We start from the raw sequence: 24,555 nt of genomic DNA, 5'->3' as shown, positions 1-24,555 counted from the left end.
GCTGTCTAAGAAGCACTGAGTAGAGGGGAATAATAATTTCCCTGAATCTATTGGATAGAATCCTGTTAATACAGCCCAGAATGCTGTTAGCCTTCTTTGCTGACAGGGCAGACTGTTGGTTCATGTTCAGCTTGCTGCCTACAAAGGCCATCAGGACTTTTTCAGCAGAGCTGCGCCCCAGATAGTCAGTCCCCAGCACTGATATGCAGAAGTTTGTACCTAAAACAGAAAAGAAAACATTTTGGGTAGGAGTTTTCAGAAAGCTAGAGAACAGAGAGATTGTACAAGTGCTGGTTACAAAGCTAGGAGGGGAGAAAGCAGTGTTGGAGAGAAAGGTTTGTTACTGTAGAACTACGAAAATGTTTCCTGGAAGGGGCTGAGGTAATGGGAAATGTTGTGAAAGTAGCCAGGACTGGGTCGGCGAGCCAAAAAAGAGAACAGTGTCCGCAGGAAGCTGCAGGGAGCTGCTAGAGGCAGCAAGCCTCACCGCAGATCACACAGCTTTAGCTGGGCATTGCAGCCACAGACAGCCCAGTCCTCAGCTGCATGGAGGGTTACTGCAAGAGAAGAAACGCAACCAGGTGGCCTGGCAGATGTCTCTCCAGGCTGAGAGACTGTAAGACAGTCACAAGTATTTGGGAATTAATTATTGCATGTTACCTTATTTATCTGTCATTCTGGACTTTAGTGATGACTTTTGTCAGAGTTAGGTTAATGGTTGGACTCGATGATCTGAAAGGTCCCTTCCAACCTAGGCAATTCTATGACTCTATGGACTTCTCTTTTACAGTTCACTAAGCCAAGTGTTTCATACCTGCAAGCAGAAGTTGTTAGCCACCTGACTACCAGAAAGCTTTGCCGACTTTTCCCAAGTTTCCAGATAAGTTCTTGTGCTCACAGTAACCCCTTCAAAATCTCACCTGGACCTTGGTGGTCTTGGCAGAAGGGTTACATTTGCAAGCGGCATGGGAAGAAAACAAAACACGTACAAAACAAGATTACAGGAGACAGCTGAAGCTATGCATAACAAGTCAATCAAACAGGTATTTGAAGCCTTTTTTTAATTTGAATATATGTGGCTGCCTCCTGGTTTTACCCAGTAGGTATAAATACAATGAATAATTATACAGAATAACTGCATGTGACAGAAATCTCTATCTCCCTCCCTCTGCACCGGCTCCTTCACTAAATGTTTTCAACACTTGCTTAGACACAGCAAGTGAGAGCATTTATAGAGTCTTTTCAAAGTAAATTGAACCTTTCTGAAGCTAAATATAGCCAGTTTCTGATATCCCTGAAGAAAAATAAATCCGTTTAACTGGGTTTTGCCAGGTGAATAGCAGGTAACTCATTTGGCCATTTGTATCTTCTACTTAAAAGAAGGAGAAATAAGCCCAAAGCACCAATTTAAGAGCAGTTTCTACTCCCATTAAAATCCAACTACATTAGAAGAAACTTCATGCTATAGTGTCCGAAACCAAGAAATGACATCAACAAGGATGGTCTTGCATCTTCATTTATTTCCATTGTACATATGAAACCATTCCATAATCTTCAATTCCTTCCTTGTTTTTTTTTCCCGTCGTGCTTCACGGCATTCAGGTCCTGTCCACTCTATGCCTAATAAGCATCTATAAAAGCGTTATTCTTGTGTCCTTTAATACCAACAACCACAAGCCAGCCAGCTTTAGCTGTAACAATGCGAAAGCTTTGCCGTAGACACACCTGGGTCTACACAGCCCTACTACACCTTAGCATAGGGCAGATTTCCTTCTCAGTCACCCATGGATAGCATAAAATTTAAATGTTCGTTTTGCTGATACCTGGCACTTTAGAGACTCTCTTTGCTGATATACAGGATTTCCAAGTGTATTACTAGTTTGTTGCAATGGAGCTACTGTAGATATGAAAAGAGTAATATGAAACTAAGATAACCTCACCTGAAACCAGGGCAAAGTTTGCTGTGTCGTTAAACTCACACATCCTAGAATCATAGAATCGCAGAATGGTTTGGGCTGGAAGGGAACTTTAACGATCACCTAGTTCCAGCCCCCCTGCCATGGCCAGGGACACCTCCCACTAGACCAGGCTGCCCAAAGCCCCATCCAGCCTGGCCTTGAACACTTCCAGGGAGGGACATCTACAAATTCCCTGGGCAGCCTGTTCCAGTGCCTCACCACCTTCAGAGTAAAAAATTCACCATGTGCATGGCAGCAAAAGACAGTGTCAGTAGCATAGCACTAATGCTGTAAAAGAGGGTATTCCCTCAAGTGAGCAGAGATTTATCAAGATTTCTGATCTTTTACCAGAGAACTGCACTTAACCAGTGATTTGTTTAGTTAAGTTGAGTCAGCAAGTAGGTGTGTTAGGAATTAAAGATATCAAACTAGTTCCTTGCTTGTTATCTCTTTCTGTAGAAAAGTATGAATTACATGCTAATTTAGCCAAGACACCCTTGCCTCTGTCCTCCACAGTCATCTTGATCTCCTAAAGCAACGGCTCCCACTCTGATAATTCAACATTCAGTACTTGTCCCCAGGCAACAGTGAATTTCCAGTGAATTCCTGTCACTCATACCTCCTGAAAGATGGAGCTGCTGATGGTTGCAAGGCTGTGAGTCCATCTTATGCGTCATGGGCATTTCTGTGAGCAGATGTGCTGCGTACAGGGTTCCCAGCTACAGTTCATCAGCCTCTCGTCTGCCTTGTGGTCACTAACTCTGTCAGCATCTCCTGCCATTGGTTCCTGAGTGCCCACAGGAGGAGAGTAGACAAGGAGACACCTGCCTTGCTATCAGTGGTCATCTCTCAAACATGCACGAGGTTCTCCTCTGGTATATCTGTTTGTTGTGATTCCCAGGGGGGGAGAGCCTGGCTGGTAGGCTGTGGCTTCGCTCATAGACTCACAGACTCACAGAATAGTTTGGGTTGGAAGGGACCTTTAAAGGCCATCTAGTCCAACCCTCTGCCATGAACAAGGACATCTTCAACTAGATCAGATTGCTCAAAGCCCCATCCAACCTGACCTTGAATGTTTCCAGGGATGGCACTTTCATTCCAGCTTCTTTTAGTTCCTAGAAAAGGATTGTTCAAAACTAATTTCTTGATGGTTTGTAGCTTGTTCCCAGCCTTTTCAAAGATATTGGACTTGTTTTTGCTGCCTCGTTTATCACTCCATTGGATTTACGAGGTCTGGTAGTGCACATAAATAACAGCTCATTCCTTCTGCTGATGAGGATACTTCATGCCGCGTTGTCCTTGGGCCTGAGTATCACTGCAGTGGGAACGGATGCGCAGCAGCCCTAGGTCGCGAGGCTGCTTTATTCCCTGCAGGTCCTGTTGCGGTGGGAGGGTGTCTCACAGCAGCAGCCCCTCAGCACGTTTATCTGCTTGAGTGCGTTTGCCTACGGGGCATAGACATCATCCACGTGCCAGGAGTTTGGGGGATTCAGGATGAGTCTGTGCTGAGCTCCAGGGCTGAGTATGTTTTGCTAGATGAACCCCAGGAATATGTGGGACTGAGTGAACATGAACAGGGCTTTGGAGCCATATGAAAGACAAAGACAAGTTTGTTCCAAGAAGGGGAATTCCTTATAGGAACAATTCCTTATAGGAATAACCTGCTGCAGCTGAGCTTATTTCACCATGGCACAGTCATTTTCCCGGTGATCTGTGCGGATCTCTGCAAGAATGTTTCTCATTACTGCTTTTGTCAGCTTTTTGAGATTTGATTTTTTATAAGGATGGAGAATCCCATTTAAGCTTTGCCGTAGCATTGCTATGATTAAACCAAAGTCAAGTCAGGCAATGCCAAGAAACCACAACAGCACAAGGGGGAGGAATATTCTGACTAAGAAAACCAAGAATAAATTAAAGGAGGAGTCAGCAACCGAATGGAAGGTGGGGTAGCAGTGTTGCTGGCTAAAGAGAAGATGTGTTTGAAGATGCATATGAAAAAGAAATAAAATTGTGCAGCCCTGCTTCCTACAATGGGTTTTGAGTGTTGGATACATAGATTAAAAGCTGCTGTAATGTCAAGCTGGGGGAGTACCAGTCCTGGATGAAATGAGCAGGACAGAAAGCAATGCTGAAAGCTTGCAAACAGCAAATTTGAGAATTCTGTATCTGAAAAAATAGCTTGACTTTTCCCAAGTGAATGTTAAATCATTCAGCCAAAAAAAAAAAGAAATTAAGATGTGTGCATCAGAATATCCTGTCTTCTTGTTCCCCTCCGCTCCTCTGATTGTAGGCGGCCTGGGGGATGGAGCAGCCACTACAGGTTAAGAGTTAGAGCCGGTCATTTGCACAGAGGATCCATGTCGGTCATCTGCCTGGAGTTAGGGCCCCATAGTTCCTTCCATTGTGAGACATAGGTTGTGGGTTACTGTCTCCCAACCAACTCCCTGTTCTCGCTGGTATTGAAAGGGTTCAAACAGGCATAGTTTTCCCACTGTGCTTTGATCTTCTTCAACAGCAGGCCAGAATTCTCAAGCGGCTAGATAAGGTGTCCCTGAGTCCATCGCAGTCTTCCGTTACCTAAGTGCAAGTGTTTTACTTGCAAGCACCCAAGACTGAACAATGATTAGGGTGATATATGTGTTTCCCAGCACCCCAGGTGCGAGTCACTTGAGCGTATTTACAGTCCTCCTCACCGATCTTCCGTTGCTTTCCCACACCGTTCTTTAACCTAGAATTTAAGTCCTTCGTCAGGATGCTTCTCCTCTGGACAATTGTATTGCTGTATATGCAGCTGCTGAAGCTCTGTGGGTTTTCTCCTCAGACTGCCTCTGAACTCGGGGTGGAAGTTAAAATTTGTGCTGCCGTAAGGTCTGTACACATTCCCTTCTGAGGGATAACTGCTCCTGTGGGGTCATCTGAGTGTAGTTTGCTGTGCGAGAAGTTCTCAAATGCCCAACAGTAACTTCTGGCGTAAGTAAGAGGAGAAAAAAAGAGACAGTGAAAACAGAGATGTGATGTGTGTGTTACGCAATTTTGAAGGGAGGATGAATTTATTTTTGCAGTTAAAGATGGTACACAGGGATTTAAAGATTTCTGCTTTTATGCAATATTTTCTGAATGAAATTTGTATCTAGAGTCTGTAAGCCAGGCCGAATGGAAGGACAGTCACCTGGTGTTCTGTCAATCAAAAGTCACGACCCATCAATACATCGAGCCCAGCCACAAGCTGAGAGCGGAGTTGGTGTGAGGAATTGGTTCCGGGAAAGTTTTCCCAAGAACCTGTTATCTAATCAGCAGTGCAACACAGCGTTGTTACGAAATAAGGCAAGTGGTTAATGTATAATCATCACCTTGTTTATGGGTAGACGAGATCTGACCTTAAACCCGAGTTTTATATTCTGTGTTTTCCCAAACATGCATGAACTTGTTCTGCGGACGTTTCTAGTGAAGCAGAGAAAAGTTCAGTCTGCTTATTTATCACCTCTTAGTTATACACTTGGTGTTCGAGCCACCTTCTCCAGAAATCTCCTTTTGGTATATCACATTACAAGCCTTCCTTGTGCAGCGTTCTCTTCAAATGGCCGTTTGCATTTTACTGTGGATTAGTAATAATCCCCTCTCTGCAAGTTTTTTACTGATTTTTTTTTTTTTTTACTCATTGATTTTGGAAGCAGTATTTTTACTCTATATGAGTACCATTTGTAGTTCAACAGGGCTTGGGACCTCCAGATACTGTTTATCCCTGCAGGGACATGTAGATTGGGATGACGATGCTCTAGTCTTTCCTGAGCAAGAGTGTCATAAAGTGCTTTTTTATAGGGTTGCACATCACATAAGAAGTACAGTAAGGAACGCCAGGGAGGATGTTGTGCCCTTCTGAGATGCCTCTTAAAGCCTGCCGCAAGGGTGAGGATGATCAGAGAATACGATTTCAAGGGTACCACTATCTGAGCGGTGTAGAAACTGCCTGCTAGTCTGCAGTGCACTGCACCTCGAGAGAAACTAGACACCCACGCACACACTCCCAAAGTAAAGAAAGTCCCCTCTCTGGTGACCAGGAGAACCAGGGACAGACAGGAAAATGAGCGGGTTAAAATCACAGAGTAACAGCAACTTTGAGAGGTAATATAATCTTTTCTTTGCCTAAGAGAAACAGAGGGGAAACTCAGAGATAACACTTATCTGATTCAGAGACATCCTGGCTGTAAATAAATTTTCAGTTATATGTGCCAAGAAAATAAGAGAATATCTTCTTTCTTCTTTAAGAAATGGCATTTTCACAGAGGAAATATCATTACGTGTATTTCCTAGGAAAGATAATTAGAGACATCTTAAACAATCACATTCCTATTAACTGTGCCTATGTAATGACGTTATTGCGCTGACATGCTGAAAAGGATCCCTCAGACATGACCAAGGCAATTCAACAGGACTTCCAAAATCATTTCTTCCACAAATTGGTTTGGGCAGAAGATGACATTTGCCACTTGTTTTGCCACTCCAAAAGGTATTAGTATTGGAGAGTTGCATCAATATGGGGAAAAAAAACACAACATGCATTGGTGTTTTGCAGCTTTGCTATATATTGAGCACGACATTGTGCTTGGGCCTTCTGGAAGAATTCTAATGGTGACAATACAGAGATCTGCACAGTCGAATTTACCTTATCAAGATATCACATACCCACTGATACCGTTGCTACTGACCACATTAGAACATACCGGTGCTTGCTTTCCCCTTCCCAATACACTGTCTCCTTTCTTTGGGCACAGCTGGCTTTGTCTAGAGAGTGCTTATTGTTTCAGAGTTATTTTGGCCTAGAGTAGGGAGAACGCTCCGTGTTCTTTGAATGGAATGTTGAAATCCCATTAAAAGAAGGTCTTTGCTGAATAGAGCAAGGAAATGTGAAAATGGCTGCAAAGCAGTAAGAAGTGTCCCAAAACACATGGAGCTTGAGCTATCACCCACCGCCGGGCTATCATGCCCGCATGAGCCTAGCAGAGGAGCACAAGTGGCTGATACGTCAGCACAGACTGCAGTGTTTGCTTCAAAATGGGAACAAAGCCCAGCAGATGGTAGAGCAGCACGTTCTGGGCTTCATTTTTAAATATAAACACAAGAAGATCATGGGAAACAGGAGCCCAGCACAGAGCTAGATAAGCGTTGCAACGCAGAGCTGCGTGATGGATGCCACAGTACACGGTGCCATGGTTTAAGCCCAGCCGGCAACTGAGTACCACGCAGCCTCTCACTCACTCCCCCCCGGCTGGGATGGGGGAGAGAACTGGAAGAGTGAAAGGGAGAAAACTCGTGGGCTGAGGTAAAGACAGTTTGATAGGGAGAGCAAAAGTCATGCACGCAAGCAAAGCAAAAACAAGGAATTCATTCACCACTTCCCATCGGCTGGGAGGTATCTCCAGGAAAGCAGGGCTCCATCAGGCGTAATTGTTACTTGGGAAGATAAATACCATAATTCCAAACGTCCTCACTTCCTTCTTCTTCCCCCAGCTTTATCTTCTGAGCATGACGTCACATGGCATGGAATATCCCTTTGGTCAGTTGGGGTCAGCTGTCCCAGGCGTGTCTCCTCCCAACTTTTTGTGCATTCCCAGCTCTGGCTGGCAGGGAGGTGTGAGGAGCAGAAAAGGCCTTGAGAGCTCAGCAACAACCAAAACCTGTAGTGTGCTATCAACACTGTTCCCAGTCTGAATCTGAAACGTAGCACTGTACCAGCTCCTAGTAAGAAAGTTAACTCTATCCCAGCCAAAAGCAGGACACGTGGCTTGGAGAGCGCAGCTGCCATTACACAGGGACAAGACAGAACTGCAACTCTCTGCTCTCCAGGTAAACTTGTACATGGTGTGGTGGTGTGCTCTCCCCTTTTTCCCCCCCCGGCTCCTGCTCAAGCCATGGCCATCAGCGGGAGTTGTTATGAGTTGCATTTGAACTGTGGGAGATGGCTGGCAACATAACCAAAACACTGTCTGGAGTGGGAACCTAGGTATCTTATTCCCATGAGAATATGACTATAGGTCAATTATCTTACTCCATAAATAGTGGACAGCCCAAGAGCCCTTTGAGCTCTCCTGCACGGCAGCGGGCTGCAAGACAGGACCTCCCCTTGAGTGGGGACGCTCGCTTAAGGTTCTTCTCCTCGAGGTTGAGAGATTCCTTGCCACAACAGATTCTCGGTAAGTGACTTTGAATATTAGCTAAGTGATATAAGGATTGATTGCGCATGCATAATCCTTTAGACATAAACCGTTGACCAAGTCTGGGACTAGGATTGGATCCAGCCGCACCCAGACTCCTCTCTCAGAAGGAGTTTAGAAAGCAAGGGGGTCCTTTCTGAACCTCGTGACTCCACGGGAGGGTCTCCCTGAGAGCTTGTCTGACCCTGGCCTCTATGCAGTGAATAACCCAGTGTACCCTGGCATCGAATCTCATAAAACACTATCGCATTCACTACTAAATTTGTTACATCACTGTTTTATGTTAATAAACATTTCAATACTCTCTTACAAGTGAAGTTATTCACTCTGCCCGCGACACATGGCAAAACAGTTCTTGAAATAGCTGGTCATCCCACATCTGAAAGAAGGCCTTGCATAGTTCATGTTCCAAATGCAATTATTTTGAAGTTGACTCTGTCATGTAGCTTCTAATGCGCTGCTTTGGAGGTAAAGAGTACACATACAGAGTCACAATCCTGAGGGAACACTGAGCCGTAGGTCATTCTCCAGGCTGCTCCGGGGCTTGCAAAACGCTGAACTACAGGTGCTTCAGCAACCCTTCTCCTGTAGCCTGCCGCTTCTTGCAGCTGGCATCTTCATCCTCCATTTGCCTCTTTGCCCTGTGAAAGATCTAGTTGGTGGCTTGTGATACCCATGGGCTCGTACAGGACAAAGAAGGCCCCCCTGGGCTTCCTCGCATGCCTGTAGCAGTGATAACCCCTGGCACTTCTTGATGTGTTGAAGACCCCTGAGGTACCTGAGCTAGCATTTAAGTCTGGCCTGTGGTAGAACATACCACGTGGTGACCCTTGAGACCATTACAACAATAAGATGCCATTGCAATGTAGAATTAAAATGGAGGTAACTTCAGAAGAAGGGTATTTTCCATTCTGATTGAAACAGTGTGATTTCAAAATGATACCTCATCTCATAACAAGATAACAAAGGTTTAAAAAAATCAGACCGGTTTTCCTATTGCGATCGACCAACCAATGGATTCCAATTTATCAAAATTTAGGGCAGTAGAAGACTCTATCATTAGTATGATCAATGCTTTGAGATACAGTCACTCTTGTGATAATAAAGTAAAGTCTCCAGGTGAGAGTTTGGCCAGGATCACAGCATTACTTGGCCTGCTCACCAAGACTTTAAGTCTAGTTGAGTCAAGCCTGAACCCAATGTTACCGACAAGTGAGAATGGAAGGAGATAAAACCCTTCAGGGGCGATCCATGAAAATTGTTTACAATTGACCTCGTGAACCATTCCCTGTATACATAGAGATGTCTCATCATGAAACGGCAATCTTTATCTACACTAAACCACAAACAATACATAAAATAGACCCATTGTTTATTTCAATATCTTCTTTAATGGCAACAACACAAAGCGGAGTACAAAAAATGGCAGAGGCCGTGGTAAAGCAAGAGCTTTGTAAAACAAAGTAAGTGATATACAGGTTATATACTCGCATTTTGTTTACACATCTAGCAACAGAAGCAACATGCAATGCTTTTACGTTACATATATCAGAATGCCAGCTGCAGGTGCCATAGGTTACGCACCCCTGGCACGTCTCTTACGAGAAATACAGACCTACAGTGCAGCGTGAAAGAGAGCGCTCCCATTCAGTGTTTCTGCGGCACTGGGGAGAGGAGCAATACGGGCATAGATTGTACTGGGAGAGACCTAGGTCTCCAGTTTCTCGCTGGGACTGCATCTTCCCTCAGCGTGGCAGGATCTGCAGTCTAACAGCCACAGCCCCTGCCAGGGAGAAGGGGACGCAGAAATGAAAGCTTGTCATTGAAATTGATTGCCCCGTAATATGGAAGGTGCTCGTTTTCTCGCGCAATGTAGCGAATACCGCTTCCATCGCTGTGTTCGCACAGCAGCCAGGCGCCTCTCTGGACTTTGTGAGAAGATATGATGTCATTGTCATATCCCCTCGCCAGGTTGGTTGCTTCTCTTATCACCCTGCTCTTCCCTTGATAATTGGCATGCTCGTAGAGAGTGATCTGAGGATTGCGCAGGTCTTCAGTGATCAACTGCAGAGAAGAGATCTTGTCATTCATCTCTCTGCCAACAAAGCTATGTTCTCCCTCCTCAAATACCAGTAACTGGCCTGTGTAGTTGACGTGCTCATAAGCCACCCAAGGCTGGCCAATTACTTTCACTGAGGAGACACAATCATTCCAATCTACAGCTTTTAGATTGGCAATGTCTCCAGTGAACTCTCTGGAGTAGCCCTGGAAGTTGGCATGCTCGTAAATGATGATTTTTCCCATCTCAGAAGGACTTCTGTAGCTCGGATTTCTTGCCGCAGGAGCTGGATGACAGCCTGCAGAAAAGGAAAACAGAAAATAAGCAAGGCTTGTAAGAAACCTTTTCACATCAGACACCAAACGCTGGGGCAGGGGGTGGGGAGACGGAAAAGTAAAACATTTTTAGCAGAGGACAAATATAGCAGCAGCTGGAATAGAGTGAGGGAATGACAGAGAAATTTGCATTTGGAAGAAAAAAGTAAAATGAGATATACGTATACCAAAACTGTCCAGTTTTATTTAATTCTGTATGTTGGTTTATGTATACATGCGAGGGACATCTGAGCATTCAGTTTGACATCTTACTGGTATAGCCTAAATAATGATGAAATAAAATACGTAACTGGTGATAGACCTTTCAGTTGATAATTGGCACTGCATTTCAGAATTATTTTAGAAATTGGCGTTTGCTGTTTGGACTAAATTTCATGATCCACATAATATTACAAGTAAAATAGTGAGACATTCAATTAATTTCTGAACCAAAGTGCATTTTTGTACTGTAAATAGGAAAAAATCTATTCTGCGAAGGCCAGAACTGACCTTTTAGAGTCACTGAAATACCTTATTTCTCTTTTTATATGAAATTCTATCAAAACCAAGAGATTCCTGTTCTTGACATAAACTGAGAAGCAATCAAGTTCAAAGCAACAGCTCTCTGAGTCGGACTAAGTTTCAGGTTGTAAATGTCTTTTTGTAGCAGTGTAACAAACACTCGTATCTAATTCCACACGAAGTTGTCTGGAATCAGACAAAGAACCACAGCATTTATTTGTTACAGCTGCAGGAACAGAAACGAGTGGCCAATTAAGATAACAGCTCCCTTTCTAAATCACATAACAGTCATCATAGCAAAGTTTTAGATGTCAGAGCAAATACATTTGAGGGAAAGAAGCAGTTGCTCTAGTTGATTCCGGGAAGGGATGGGAGAAGATCAGCTCTGCCCAAGTGAGATTAAGAGTCAGACTAAAATTGCAAAACCTGAGCAACATAATCGACATTTTAAAAAAAAAAAAACAAACGAACTTAAGTTTCACTTTAAAAAAAAAACCCTCACTAAGTGTTTAAAAACATTTAAGCATTTTTTCACAGTTGTAATTGAATTTATGGAAGCTGTGTCTACCCAAACGTTATCAATCATTGAGCATTCGTATAATGACTTTCTGTCTGTAGGAAGAGTAGTAATAATAATTAATAATAATAATAATAACTCAGTCAATTTTGCTGACACAATATAAGATCCTATGCTCAAGATTAATTTGTAAAATATTTTCACTTTCACCCCTTGAAATTTTGTAGCAATGGCTCTCTCCACTCTCTCCTTCCGTGAGGAATGTTTATCCTGCAGCTGTTTTCTCACCACCTGAAAGATGCGCGAAGCTTCTGCAAATACAGACGTGGGATCCTCACATACCCGCGGCAGCTCTCACCTCACCCCCGACACACAAACCCCTTTCTCTTCAACTGCATTTCACAGTAGCTGCCCGGGAAGCCATTGCAAGCGCCCTTGTGAAAACGTGTGCGTCTCACCTTGGTGTCGGCTTCTTGGATGGGGAGAGCTGGTGGCTCTTCCTCCAGTCCGGTGACGCTGTTTGCAAAAGGCAGCTCACTTGCCTACTTTTATAGCTTGTACAGAAGTCTTGTGAAACACCACAGCCTATGGAACTGGGAAGTGGCCGACATCACCCTCAGGGGTCAAAAATTACTGATTGTTTTGTTTTGGTTTTGATCTTCCTATAACCAGCCACCTTAAGGCCCTGGTTCAAAAGTCCATTGAAGAGCAAACATCTTGATAAACCTTAGACCTTTAATTCTTGTTTGTCTTTATTCTCCATAAGCCAGCTGAATCACCGTAATAAAAACACATCAAAGTATTTCGTGACGCATGGGCTGTAGAATTTCTTTGCTTGCTCGAGAAGAACATTTAACGCACAAAGCATTTCTGTGTGAGATATGGAGGTGACAGAGGTGGCATTTAAGTATTTTTTTTTTAAATTGACTTTATCCCTTCTGACCTACGCAGCCGTTTGAGCAGCCACAGGGATGCGGAGCTGGTAAAGCAGGGCAAAGGAGGCTCTGGCAGAACTGCAGTGGCAATATCTGTGCTTATTTTCATGTTGCAGATTTACTCTGTAATATATTTTCAGGCACGTTAATTGGCTAGCGTGCTGGCAAGCCGTACCACGGCGGGAGGAAACAATGAGATCTTCGATAGTTCAAGAGCAATCCAGACCCTGCAAATAGCCACAGCAGCAGAAAGAAGAGACTTCCTTTGAAGGCTTACTTTGCCTTAGCCATCTCCGAATTTTGAAATCAAGCAACAGTCTGATGAATTATAACAAGCGTGTCTAAAAAAAATGACCAAGCTGCACTGCAGGGGAAAGCAAATGAGCGACTGTTTATCTTCACAGAAAGACACAGGAGGGAAGGGACCTCTGGAGGTCTTGAGTCCAACCACCCCTCTTCATAGCTGGGCTGATTCTAAACCTACCTGGGGCTGCTCAGTACCTCGCCCAGGTGACTCCTGAACATCTCCAAGGCTGGAAATTGCCCAGCATCTCCGGGTGCTGAACCATTCTCGGAGGAAAGCGTTCCCTCCCTCACCACCAGACGTGACAGAGCTCGCAACAAGGACTCAGAGGAGATTTAGTGGTTAATGAAGCAGGAAAATCAAGTACCCACAAGCTCAGTAGCGGTAGGTCTCAAATATACCTGGATATGGGCAGACTGGCCAGGCACTGTGTGCAATCCTCTGAGAGGAACCAAGGAGATGGGGCTACGAGCCAGTTTTTCATACACCAGAACTCCAGAGAAAGAAAATACATAGTTGTGCTTACAGCTACCAAGCAGATGCTGCTCTAGGCTGTCATTAAACATAATGACCTCAAGGGGAAATACTTGACCCCCAGGGTTTCTTTGAAGGCCACTGTTACAATGTGCCCCACCGTAGGGTGCTTCAGGAACCCCTGCTCTGTCAGGTAGGAGGTTACTATAGAAGATGGGGAGCTGGGAAGAGTTCCCCCCTGCCAAAACAGGCAGCCTCTACACTGGCTCCAGCCAAATCCTCCTGCTGCATCTCTTTCACTGGTGCTTGGCTGAGCTCATGGTGCGCCGGATCACAGAACTCAGCTAGTGCAAAAATGCATGGGTTTGGTTTTGGTTTTTTTTTACACATTCTTTTGCTGCTGTGTGGAAGCTGGAAGCAGAGCGACTGAAATTTGCACTCTGGGGTCTGGCGGAGAGAAGCGGGACCTCACTTTCTAGCAGCAGGTAGATGTGAAACCAGCTTTGCCGTACTGCCAAATCGCACCTTTACAGCATGGTTTCAGGTGTTGCAGTGAGCCCACCCCACAGTTCGGTGCTGCTGGAAAGGGGAAGGTCCCGTTCTGCTCCTGGAGACCATGGTGCCCATCATCTGGGAAGGACCCATTCCACTCCTGGAGACCATGGTGCCCATCATCTGGGAAGGACCCATTCCACTCCTGGAGACCATGGTGCCCATCATCTGGTAAGAGAAGGGAGAATGGGCACACCCATGGGAGGAAATGTTTGGAAGAGGGACTAAAACAGCCTAGAATAGGACGGATTTATGCTGCCACTGAACAACATTAATTCCTCTTAGCTTGCTAGTGTATTTTACTCATTAAATTATTTAGTTGTGTTTCTGAAAAATAAATAAACAAATATATAGAGAGAGGGACATAATTCATCACAAACTAAACGGTCCCATCTTTCTCAGCACCTGCAGACTCAGAAAAGCCCTTTGGAGGAATATATGAGCCGTGAAGGCAACACAAAGAGCGAGTCTGAGTGTGTCTCAACTGCGTTGCGGAGAGGCGCAGGCGACAGCTGAACTCTGAAGACCCCCACGTCTGCTCTGCTGAGCACCAGAGCGGGCAGCGGGGCTTTTCATGACACCGAGGAAAATCCAAAGGTGGTATACGGTGGGATGTGTCGCCACAAAAGCTTGGCAAAGGACCTCTGTATAAACACTCCCAAGCTCACAGAAAGAAATGTGCTCCCGGTTCTAATGACCGCCTTTCCTAGTGTTGCTGGGATTGAAAAATAAATGGATTTCAGTGTCGCTGATCTCATTTGCAAGGTGCTTAATGCACAAGGAAGTAAGCCACTGAACAAAGCAGAATACCAGAGGGTGGGGGCTAGGAGTTTGAGATTGGAAATATTTATGGCTTGGGTGGGGTTGTTTTGTGGGGTTTTTTGTGTTGTTCTTTTTCTCATGGGAAATTATGTTTTCCAAACTTCCCCCTACCTCGCTCCTGCATAAATAGCAGTACCTCAAAAACTGGAAAAGACAGTGTGTGACAAAAGTGAAACGAAAAAGAAGAAACTCAAAGAGGAAAAGGATAAACCCCAATTCCTCTATTTCCCTCAGCAGACAAAAAGCAAAAGAACGAGCAAGACAAATGATGAATGTGCAGAGTCTTTGCAAATGTGCAGAACTACATTATGCAAAAAAGATTTGAACAAATGAAGACTTATTCTGATTTGGAGCAAAAATTACTAAAATATTTTTATCTTTTTCATAAGCTGGATTTTCTCTCTTTTTTTCTCTTTTTTTCTTTTTTTTTTTTTACAAGGCTTAATAGTGAGCTTTTTTTTTTTTCTCTCCTGTAGAATCATTTCCAAATACATCGAGACTCTTAGGTATTTGTTTATTTTTATTTCCTCTGTGGTTGGCTTCATCATCATTGCACTGCCAGAGTCTATTTTCCACTAGATTGCACAGTGGTAAAACAATTTCACTTAAAGCTATGGATGTCATATATGAGCCCACTTCACAGTGCTGGAAAAGGCAAAATGATGGAAAAATCAAATTAACAACAAACTCCTTCCCCCTCCAGATCCTCTTGTGTTCCCACTCTTCTCCACCACAGTGGATACAAACTAAGGTATGTCAATAATTACTCCGCTCTCTTTAGTCCTTACTTTAAAATAAGGGGGTTAAAAAAAAAAAAGTAAAATCACACATGAACTGCATCTCCACAGTTTCTGATTGCTATTTCGCCTGGTAGTTGTGGACTCCAGGCAGCAGGACACTGCTTGCTTTGTTTTGGAGGGGTTTTGTGGGGGTGGTTTTTTGGTTGGTTTTTTTTTTTTACTCTCTTAGCAGTTGTTAGGGCTGGTAAAGTAATTCTTTATCACAAAGACAGAGTCTCTTTCTCACTTTTGGCTCTAAGACATCTGTTTTTCAAACAAAACAGCCCCCAGAGATGCAACACAGGGACACGCAACTGGACCACAGAACCCCAAGCCGTGAACAGCCCACCCACCAATAAGCACATTCACTGCCAAACCCTTGAGGGAATAAAAGACGCCTCCTTTTTTGCCTAGCACGGTATCTCACACAAACTCCCCCCCCTTTTTTTTTTTCCCTTTTCTCTCTTTGTTTGCCACTGCGTTTGCTGCACTCCCCAATTTCCAGTGCTCAGTAACAACGCTGAACAACTCAACAACGCTACCTTTTCAGGAAAGACCAAAAGGGGGATGGTGACACCCTACCGGGTGAGCGCTGCACATCCACTCCCGGCACGGGGAGTGAGCTCCACAAGAGCTGTGCTGGAAAGACAGGCACAGCAAATACAGGCTGACAAAAGCCTCGTAAGCCCCACCTGACAAGACGTAGAAGCCAGAAAGGACAAGGAAGAACTCTTCTAACTATTATTTCCTTCCCAAACTCTCCCCCTCCCAGGTAAAGGACAAGGCAACTGGCTGTCTGTGAACAACTGTTGCAGTTCAAAATGTCAGAAACAACTGGGCTGCTTTTCCCCCACCCCGTGTTTAATAAATGTGCAAATGGGTTTCCATGGCATGGTTGCTAAGCTGGACTCCACAAACACAAAGGCCCAGACTAATTAGATGCTTAGTACCAGGGCAGAAAAAAAAATAAAAATAAAAATAAAATGTCACGGACCCTCAAAAGGTCTTTGCTTCACAGCACCTCGTTTGGCTGGGGAAGCCTCTCCAGCTCACAGGAGTCGCACGCTCAGGAAATGCATCCAGCGTTTTGTTCCTCTCGTGTTTAATTAGCAGGTCGTGCTGCTAAACCCTTCGGTGGCTTGGCCCAAGCGTGACAGACACTGGCCTGCCATCCACTCAACACTAGGTGTCACTTCTGCTTAAGAAATGCAACAGAGAAACTGAAAAGTTTGGGAAAAAACCCTACCCATCTGGCATCGGATGTTCAGGGGATCGCCGTACCTACAACTTTCTCTAAAGTCATGGACATTTACAGAATTTTAAGGTTTCACGTGTCTCAAATCAGGCATCCAAAACCATCAGAAAATACCAGACAATACTTTACCATACTAAGCATAATGGTGACCGGTGAAAAGTTTCTCCTCTTCTCTTTTGTGGGAACAATGAAACGCATGCCTATGTGAAGAAGGCAGGTAGTGATAGGACCAAGGGGAATGGCTTCAAACTAGAAGGGGGGAGATTTACATTAGATATTAGGAAGAAATTTTTCACTATGAGGCTGGTGAGACACTGGAACAGGTTGTCCAGAGAAGCTGTGGATGCCCCATCCCTGGAAGTGTTCAAGGCCAGGCTGGATGGGGCTTTGAGCAGCCTGGTCTAGTGGGAGGTGTCCCTGCCCATGGCAGCGGGGGCGGAACTGGATGATCTTTAAGGTCCACTCCAACCCAAACCATTCTAGGATTCTGTGATTCTATGAAGAAGGGACTACCATATGGAGACGCTGCCAGAGTCTGCTCTGACGAAGTCAGTCTCGCCGGCCTGCCTCTGCTGCTGCTTTGCTCCTGCAGGTGGGAGAGCTGCTGGAGCAGCTTTTAGTCCTTCCTCAGTAGTAGATGTGGCTGCCAAAAGATTTCTGAGCAGCAGGGACTGACTCAGAGGAGGAGGAAGAGGCATGGTGTTTGTGGTCAGGGTCCTGAGGCAGACTAGGGCATGAAGGAAATACTGGCTACAGCGCTTCTACAGTAAAAGTAGAAAAGACACAGAAGCGTGGGGTACAGAGGCAGGCAAAGGGCTCCCCCTGGGAAGACGGGAACTGTACTAGAACCGTGTTATCTGCTATGTCTTACAGTACCAGAAGTAGGAGACCACACAGGAAGAGGTAGTAGGCTTAAAACAAACAAACAAAAAAAATACTTTGGATATCTAAACACAGTTCTTCTGCGCATCCATGAGACATTGTAGACACGAAAAGCACCACCTGGTTTAAAAAATCAACAAGACACAGGCAGAGAATAAATTCAGCAAAGGCTATTAAACAGACACACTGATGCAACTTCTGGATCGGGCAGTCTTTAAAGCAGCAGATTCCTAGATAAGAGTACACACTACATGCTCGCCCTTACACTCTGTGAGCACCCACTTCAGGTCACCACCCCTAGAGTGTTCTTCTGGAGAAGGATTGGTCTGAGCCCCTTCCATCCTGGAAAGACTTCAGCACACGCAGGCAAAAGAGGTAGGAACCTGGGACCCAAAACGGGAGGTCTGAGGGCTGTAAGTCAAGAAAACCCAGGATCAAAATGAGCTCAAGGTGAGGAAACTGCAGGGGTAAAGCAGAGTATACAATGGCAGCACACCCGCTTTCTTGACAAGTACGGAAGGTAGTGAGGAGCACTGTGGCTAGAGGTATAAGGATCTCAAAGCACAAATTTTCGCTCGCTGATACCTCCCAGCTGGGTGTTTGTCGCGTTAAAAGGACTGTAGTTCACTATTTGTCTGTCAGAGTCCCAGGACTTTCACTGATTCGCTATCAGAGTCCCAGCAAAGGACTTGCTCTGAGTCAGATTCCCAAATAATCGAAATTAGTCTAGAGTCACAGTTCCGATATTTGTCTGCTAGAGTCCCACCAAAGGACTTTCACTGAACCGGATTCACAAACAATCAAAATCAGTTATTTTATTGAGAGCGACAGAAGCAGATTCGAGATTGCCGTTGATAATTTCACCAACTACAATAGCGCTTAATTAATTAAGGTTAATATTGCTAGCAAGGATAATGACAGTACAACAACCCAGGGTAACATTCACCCGAGGGTGAAAGGCGCAGTGCTTACCCAGAAAGGCATCCCTGCCTGGGGTGGAGGAAGAGAACGCAGCCCGTCGACTGGTCAAGCTTCTTCTCTCCCGATTTAACAGTCATTTTCTCCATCCTTTTATTCCCAAAATTATGAGGTTTCCCTCCCCTAGGTGACATGTAGCGTGATTTGGGTGGAGAGACGAGTGCTATAGTCATGTATGTTTAGCATGATCTCTATAATCTTCATTAGCATATACAGGGGTGTCAGCTTTAATATGCATTTCACAGGTAATGAGGCAAAGGTCAATTATCGGGCATGGTAGACAGACAAGCCTTCACTCCCCTGGGTTGCACAAGAGATAGCAAAGCCCGTCTTAATTGCTCTTTTTGCACGGAGATTTCACCTCCTTATCCAAATTCCACAGGGTTGAGTAAGGCCAACACTAAGAGACAAGAGATTCTAAGACATCTTGAGGCTTTAAGCCACAAATAAATAAAACACTGGAGAAAGAAACCGAGCAGAAAAATAGCGAGAAGAATGAGTGGAAGAACATGTACTGAACCATCCCCTTTGACCACATGCCCTGTGATAGATCTAGTTCGTGTCCTGCCGTGCCCATGCACTTGGTAAAGAGCAAAGAAGGGCCTGCTGGGATCCCTCACATGCTTTTAGTGATGGTAGGCCCTGCCACTGTTCTGCATGTTGGGGAAAGTGCAAGAAAAGTACAGAAAGTACAAAAAATGCAGGGTACGATCATGTATAAGGCCCTCAGCTCCTTGATCTAGCATTCAAGTCAGGCCTGCTGTGAGCAGGGAGTTGGAGTGGGGACCTCCAAATGTCCCTCACCGCCTTACCTTTCTGGAAGTCTAAAATGCACAGCGCCTGCTGCCCACCCCCGCTGTACAACCGGACTCGGCAACAGAAGATGTGGATGTGGCTGGAAATGCAAACTAGGATAACGATGCTTATAGAGCCGCAGTGCAAGCCATCAGAACCATCAGAGATGGCTGGAGACAGGGTTGCAGAGGACAATCAAAAGGTGGGAACTGGAACCAGAATGCAGACACGGTCAGCCAGCTGCTGTTCCCTGCGCCAACACTCCGTTTCCAAAGACAACTCTTATCAGGACAAGGTGAGACGTGGTCTGGATGGAGGCAGCTCCATCTTCACTCAGCCCTGGGAGACTAAAGATGGAGTAGTGGCTATGCAAAGATCTGGCCTCAGCAAAGGCAGCACAGATGCTGTGAAACGATTTAAGGTGGGAGGAAGGGAAGGAAGAAAGTGAGAACGATTTACAGGGAAAGATAACAAATGGTGACAGCCCAGTCTAGCTGCAGGGACAGGAGGGGATGTGTGGTAGGGAAAGACATCAAGCGCAAAGTCAAGAGATTAAGCCAAGTGGCAAGGGAAACAGAGATAACTAGGAAGACAAGGAGAGGAGAAGTATTAACAGCACTTGAGGATGAGAAAAAGGGAAAGCCAAGCAGTGATAATGGGAGTGCGAACAGAGAGGAACGTGGTGCAGCAAAGAGGCAAAGGAAATTGGGGGTGAGAGGGACAGCAGAGAACTGGGGAAGGGAGAACACCTGGACAGCAGGTGAGGAACAGCATAGGCACTAATGTTGTCCTTTGCTGAGCGGAGAAGAGTCTGGCAGAAGGACTGAGATCAGCACAACCCAAAAGGCAGATCTCTGGCCAGGAGCAGCGTGTGAGCGCAGGACGCAGAAGCCGTGTTTTCCCTTCCTTTTAGGCAGGACAAGCAGCAAATGGTTTTGCGCGCATGATGGCAATTTCAGAACGAGCGCAGGTAGGTCTCAGTGCCACGGGGCTCGATGGGAGACAAAGGGGAAGGTAGAGCTCAGAAAACCCACAGCAAGAACTATTCTCTGCACACACCTTCTACTCCTGATTGTCACAGCAGCCAAAGAAAAACAAGCCTGTGAGGCAGAGGTATGAAGAAAGAAGTGTGGTGGTGCAAACCCCCCCCTCCCCCCAATCCTTTTATGACGCAAGATCAATCCATCTGGTACTGATTTTGCACTCGACTCCATCGTTGTCAATAGCATCCCATGCTAGAAATCCTCGTGGTTTAATTAAGGCTACCGGTATTGTTCCCACAGATGGTATTTTCACCATTACGGGCTGACCCGGTTTCATTGGAGACCAGGTATGCCCGTTGTTTAGGGTTTTCTTTTTTCCAGAGGAGATGTTAGAAAGGCTCGAGTGATTTGACTTCCCTAGGGACCACACCAATTATTTAGTTGTTGTAAAATTTTAGAGAGGTGGATGACCCATTGCCCCTCACGTGGTTTAAGATATTTTTTCCGTAGGCCATTGGCTCGTTCAACTATAGAGTTAGATTGTGGATAATAAGGTGTGTGAAATACCCATTTTATTCCTTCTTGTTTTGACCATTCTTGTACTTCTTTGTTAGTAAGATGTGAGCCATTTTCACTCTGGAGGGAGTCTGGAACTGGTAACATTGAGAACCATGAAGAAAGGCCTCGGGTGGTATTTTGTCCATTAGCCTTTCGGCACTTGGTAGCTGCAAGGAGTCCAGATATTATTTCTACACCTGTTAAGATATATTTATACCCGGCAGAGGGTTTTAAAAGACCAGTGTAATCTATTTGCCAAGTAGGCCACCAGGTTTTTCCTTCACTAAAGTGCAAAGGTGGTGCTTTAGCAGGGTCACCTCTTTGAAATTTTAATTTACACTGGGGACACTCGGTAAGGATGATTTCACATTTTTTTCTACTAAAGGGCCGGCCTCAGCTTTGAGCTGAAAAATAAAGCGCTTCTCAGCCTGTGTGGCCTAATTTCTGATGTAACCATTCTCCCAATCGATGCCATGTGGGGTTTAAAGAATTCTCAACTTCTATATTCCTATTTTTTGTCAATTCGTCTACCTTTTGGTTCCAGTTTGTAGACGGCTTATTGTCATTGGCATAAGCTTTCACCCGTCCTATTTGGAATGGTATTTTCCTGGCTGTGTTTAATAGCAATTGCCAGCCTTCAGTTCTCCAGATCGAGGATCTGTTTATTTCCCAATTTAAGGCTTCCCACTGACAAAGCCACTGTGTGGCGCCTGCCCAAACAGCATAAGAGTCCACCCTTATGACTTTTGCTTCATTTTGTGCTGCTAAAACAACCGCTCTTAATTCTCCTACTTGGGCACTGCCCTCCCCCTCTTCGATAACTTGTTTACCAGGTTTGATTTCTCACGTGACAGCTTTATATTGCCGTTCACCATTCGCTCTCTTTGCTGAGGCACCGGTAAACCAAAAGCCCTCAGTTGGTGTAGCTTCAGTGAAGGTGGGTGCATTTTAGGATTGGTGAAGGTTTAAATGCTTGTTGCGCTGCCAGTGGGTCAGTGCTAATTGGCATTCCTAATTTAGAAGCTGTTGTGTGTCCTTCAGTCAACTGCATTTCACCTGCTGCTCCCACTAGGCAGGCATACCATGCCATAGGATCACAGAATGGTTTGGGCTGGAAGGGACCTTAAAGATCATCTATTCCACCCCCCCTGCCATGGGCAGGGACACCTCCCACTAGACCAGGCTGCTCAAAGCCCCATCCAGCCTGGCCTTGAACACTTCCAGGGATGGGGCATCCACAGCTTCCCTGGGCAACCTCCTCCAGTGCCTCACCGCCCCTGCAGTAAAGAATTTCTTCCTGATATCCAATCTAAATCTCCTTCAGTTTGAAACCGTTACCCCTCGTCCTATCACTACACTCCCTGATAAAGAATCCCTCCCCAACCTTGCATTTCCCGATAGTGGGGTTTTGTGCAACCCTTTCTGGGGGAAGGAGTTCCTTTTAGGATAACGTCTCATAAATTAAACGGACCTCTGATTTGAACAGCTTGCTCCTGGCGTATTTTCTCAGCTTTGTTTAATTGCACAAAGGACAAAAGACCTCTTTTCCACTCAGAATACCTCTGCTCTGTCTCTTTAAATGCAGTCGAGTTAAACAGTATAGGTCTTTTTAGTCCGTCAGGACCGGGTTTGAAATAGATTACAGTAAGTACCGTGTTCTGCAAAATCCCATTCCGCTATAATAGGATCACGAGGATGGACAGGTCCTAGAGATTGGTATGGTTTTAATTCTTGTATTAGGGTTTTGGCTGCCTCTTCATGTTCTGAGTCCCATTTCCATGGTTTTCGTTTTCACAGCAGCGAGTAGAGCGCGCGGGCAACGATGGAGAATCCAGGTACGTGTTTCCTCCAGTACCCTGAAGTACCCGTCAGCTGCTGTAATTCCTAGGCTGGGGCTTCTGCGATTGTTCGGTTTTATCCAGCGTCCAGCGGAACTGCCGCGCTTCCAGCAATCCACCAAGTGCCCAGAAATTTCACTTCTCCGCTCGGCCCCTGGCATTTTTCGGGTGGAATTTCAATGTTTGCTGCGTGCAACGTTTGCCAAACTGCTGCTGCCGCTGCCCTCGCCCTTTCAGGGGAGGTTCCTCCAGTTAGGATATCTTCTATATGTTGATATGATTTTACTCCTTCAGGGAGTGGAACTGTCTGTAAAAGTTCAGCAAGTGCAGCCCGAGCAAGTGGGGGTGAACGTTTATACCCCTGTGGGAATCTCTTAACGGCGTATTCGGTACCTTCCCATGTAAAGGCAAATTTTTCTTTGTCTTCCTCCTGTAAGGGGACCGTGAAAAACACATCTTTCGCATCTACCACTGCCATCCGAGGATGCGAGGCGGCCTGCGAAGTATCTGTTAGAATGGCAATACTGGGGACTCCAGCTGTTAATGGGGCTGCATCCGCATTTAAGCGCTGATAATCAATCGTTAAATGCCATTTCCCCTACGGTTTACGGACTGGACAAACCGAAGAATGATATGGGGGAGGGAGTTCTGAAAAGAATTTGGGTTTGTTTTATTTTCTAAATCTGCAATTACTTCTGAAATTCCAGTCGGCGCTGCAGCAGAAACTGGGGACTGCGGGACATTAGTGATCTTTGATTTGGGAAGCACTGGGGCTGCGGGGAGCACACACACTCCGGCAGTTTGTTGATTTTTAATTAGGGTTAGGATTGGCATTCCAACTGAAAGACCATAAACTACCCTCCGGCAGACGCCAAGTCCAGCCATTCAAAGCATCAAAACCTAGGATATTTTCATAGTGATCTTTAACTGCAGAGTGAATGGATGGCAGGCGCTTTTTGCCAGGGAGCCATAAATTAGCTTTTGCGGCTTGGCACAAGTTCCCATAACCCCGGTAATTTTAACCTTTTGCCATCCAGGTCGTAAGCCCACTTTGTCGGCATCCTGCGGTGTAATAATCGAAATTTGCACTCCAGTACCAATTAAAAATTTTGTTAATCGTTTTTGAGGACCAACTGGAATTAAAATGCAAGGGGCATTCTCATTTAGCCATTGATAGGCTTCTGCTTGCCCAACAGGCAGGCCCAATCACCGGCCCGGCACTATAATTTTTTGGGTTTTGTGCTTTGTAACTGCTTGCTATGGGGGCAGAAAGGGTTATTTTTCTCTCTAGGAGTTGGCAATGGAGGAGTTGGAGCGTTTGGATGGTCGCATTTCTGGAATGCTTGGGTTAGACTCAGAATGACACCAGTAGGCTGTCTCTGAATGATGGCTCTAGGAATTCCTAGTGCCAATGTAATAACTCATTTCTCATTTATTACTACAAATATTTCCATAACTCATTTCTCCACTCCCAGTCCTTTAATTGCCGGTCAGAGAATTTTGGTTCTTGAGAGCTCTTTTGATGTGATTGCCAAATTTGCCTAACAGCATGACCTGTATTTTTCGTTTCACTGGGAATTTCATCCCATCCCGTTTCTCGCAGATGATTCATAGTCTCGTCCATTAACACTGCCCAGGTGGAGACCTCCCTGTGACCCAACTCCTGTTCCTCTTCATCCTCTTTTCCCTCACCTTCTGCATTACAGAGTTACAGGTGCTGAGAGAGGAGCATCAGTGGAGTGGCGCTGATGCATGGTAGCCTTTGTAAAAGCTCTGGAGAGCTCACCTATAGATCTAATAGGCATTAATAGGGGTTCT

At 45.3% G+C, this 24,555-nt stretch overlaps 1 protein-coding gene across 1 annotated transcript; it reads right to left on the bottom strand.

The window, feature by feature from the left end:
* Positions 1-9,531: 9,531 nt before the first annotated feature.
* Positions 9,532-12,164, bottom strand: LOC134509865 (epidermal differentiation-specific protein-like). The gene is made up of 2 exons (XM_063322503.1): positions 12,041-12,164; positions 9,532-10,527 (listed from the first exon to the last, which is right to left on the bottom strand). Exon 2 carries the CDS (start codon positions 10,472-10,474, stop codon positions 9,938-9,940), a length of 537 nt encoding a protein of 178 aa, XP_063178573.1. The 5' UTR covers positions 10,475-10,527; positions 12,041-12,164; the 3' UTR covers positions 9,532-9,937.
* Between the last annotated feature and the right edge of the window lie 12,391 nt (positions 12,165-24,555).

The sequence above is a fragment of the Chroicocephalus ridibundus genome, chromosome 1 (genome assembly GCF_963924245.1).
Source record: "Chroicocephalus ridibundus chromosome 1, bChrRid1.1, whole genome shotgun sequence".
In the NCBI taxonomy this organism is placed as follows: domain Eukaryota; kingdom Metazoa; phylum Chordata; class Aves; order Charadriiformes; family Laridae; genus Chroicocephalus; species Chroicocephalus ridibundus.
This window is presented reverse-complemented; position numbering and strand designations above follow the sequence as displayed.

What these genes read in the sequence shown, in the direction of transcription:
- LOC134509865 (XM_063322503.1), bottom strand. Translation starts at nt 10,474, where the DNA reads ATGGGAAAAATCATCATTTACGAGCATGCCAACTTCCAGGGCTACTCC.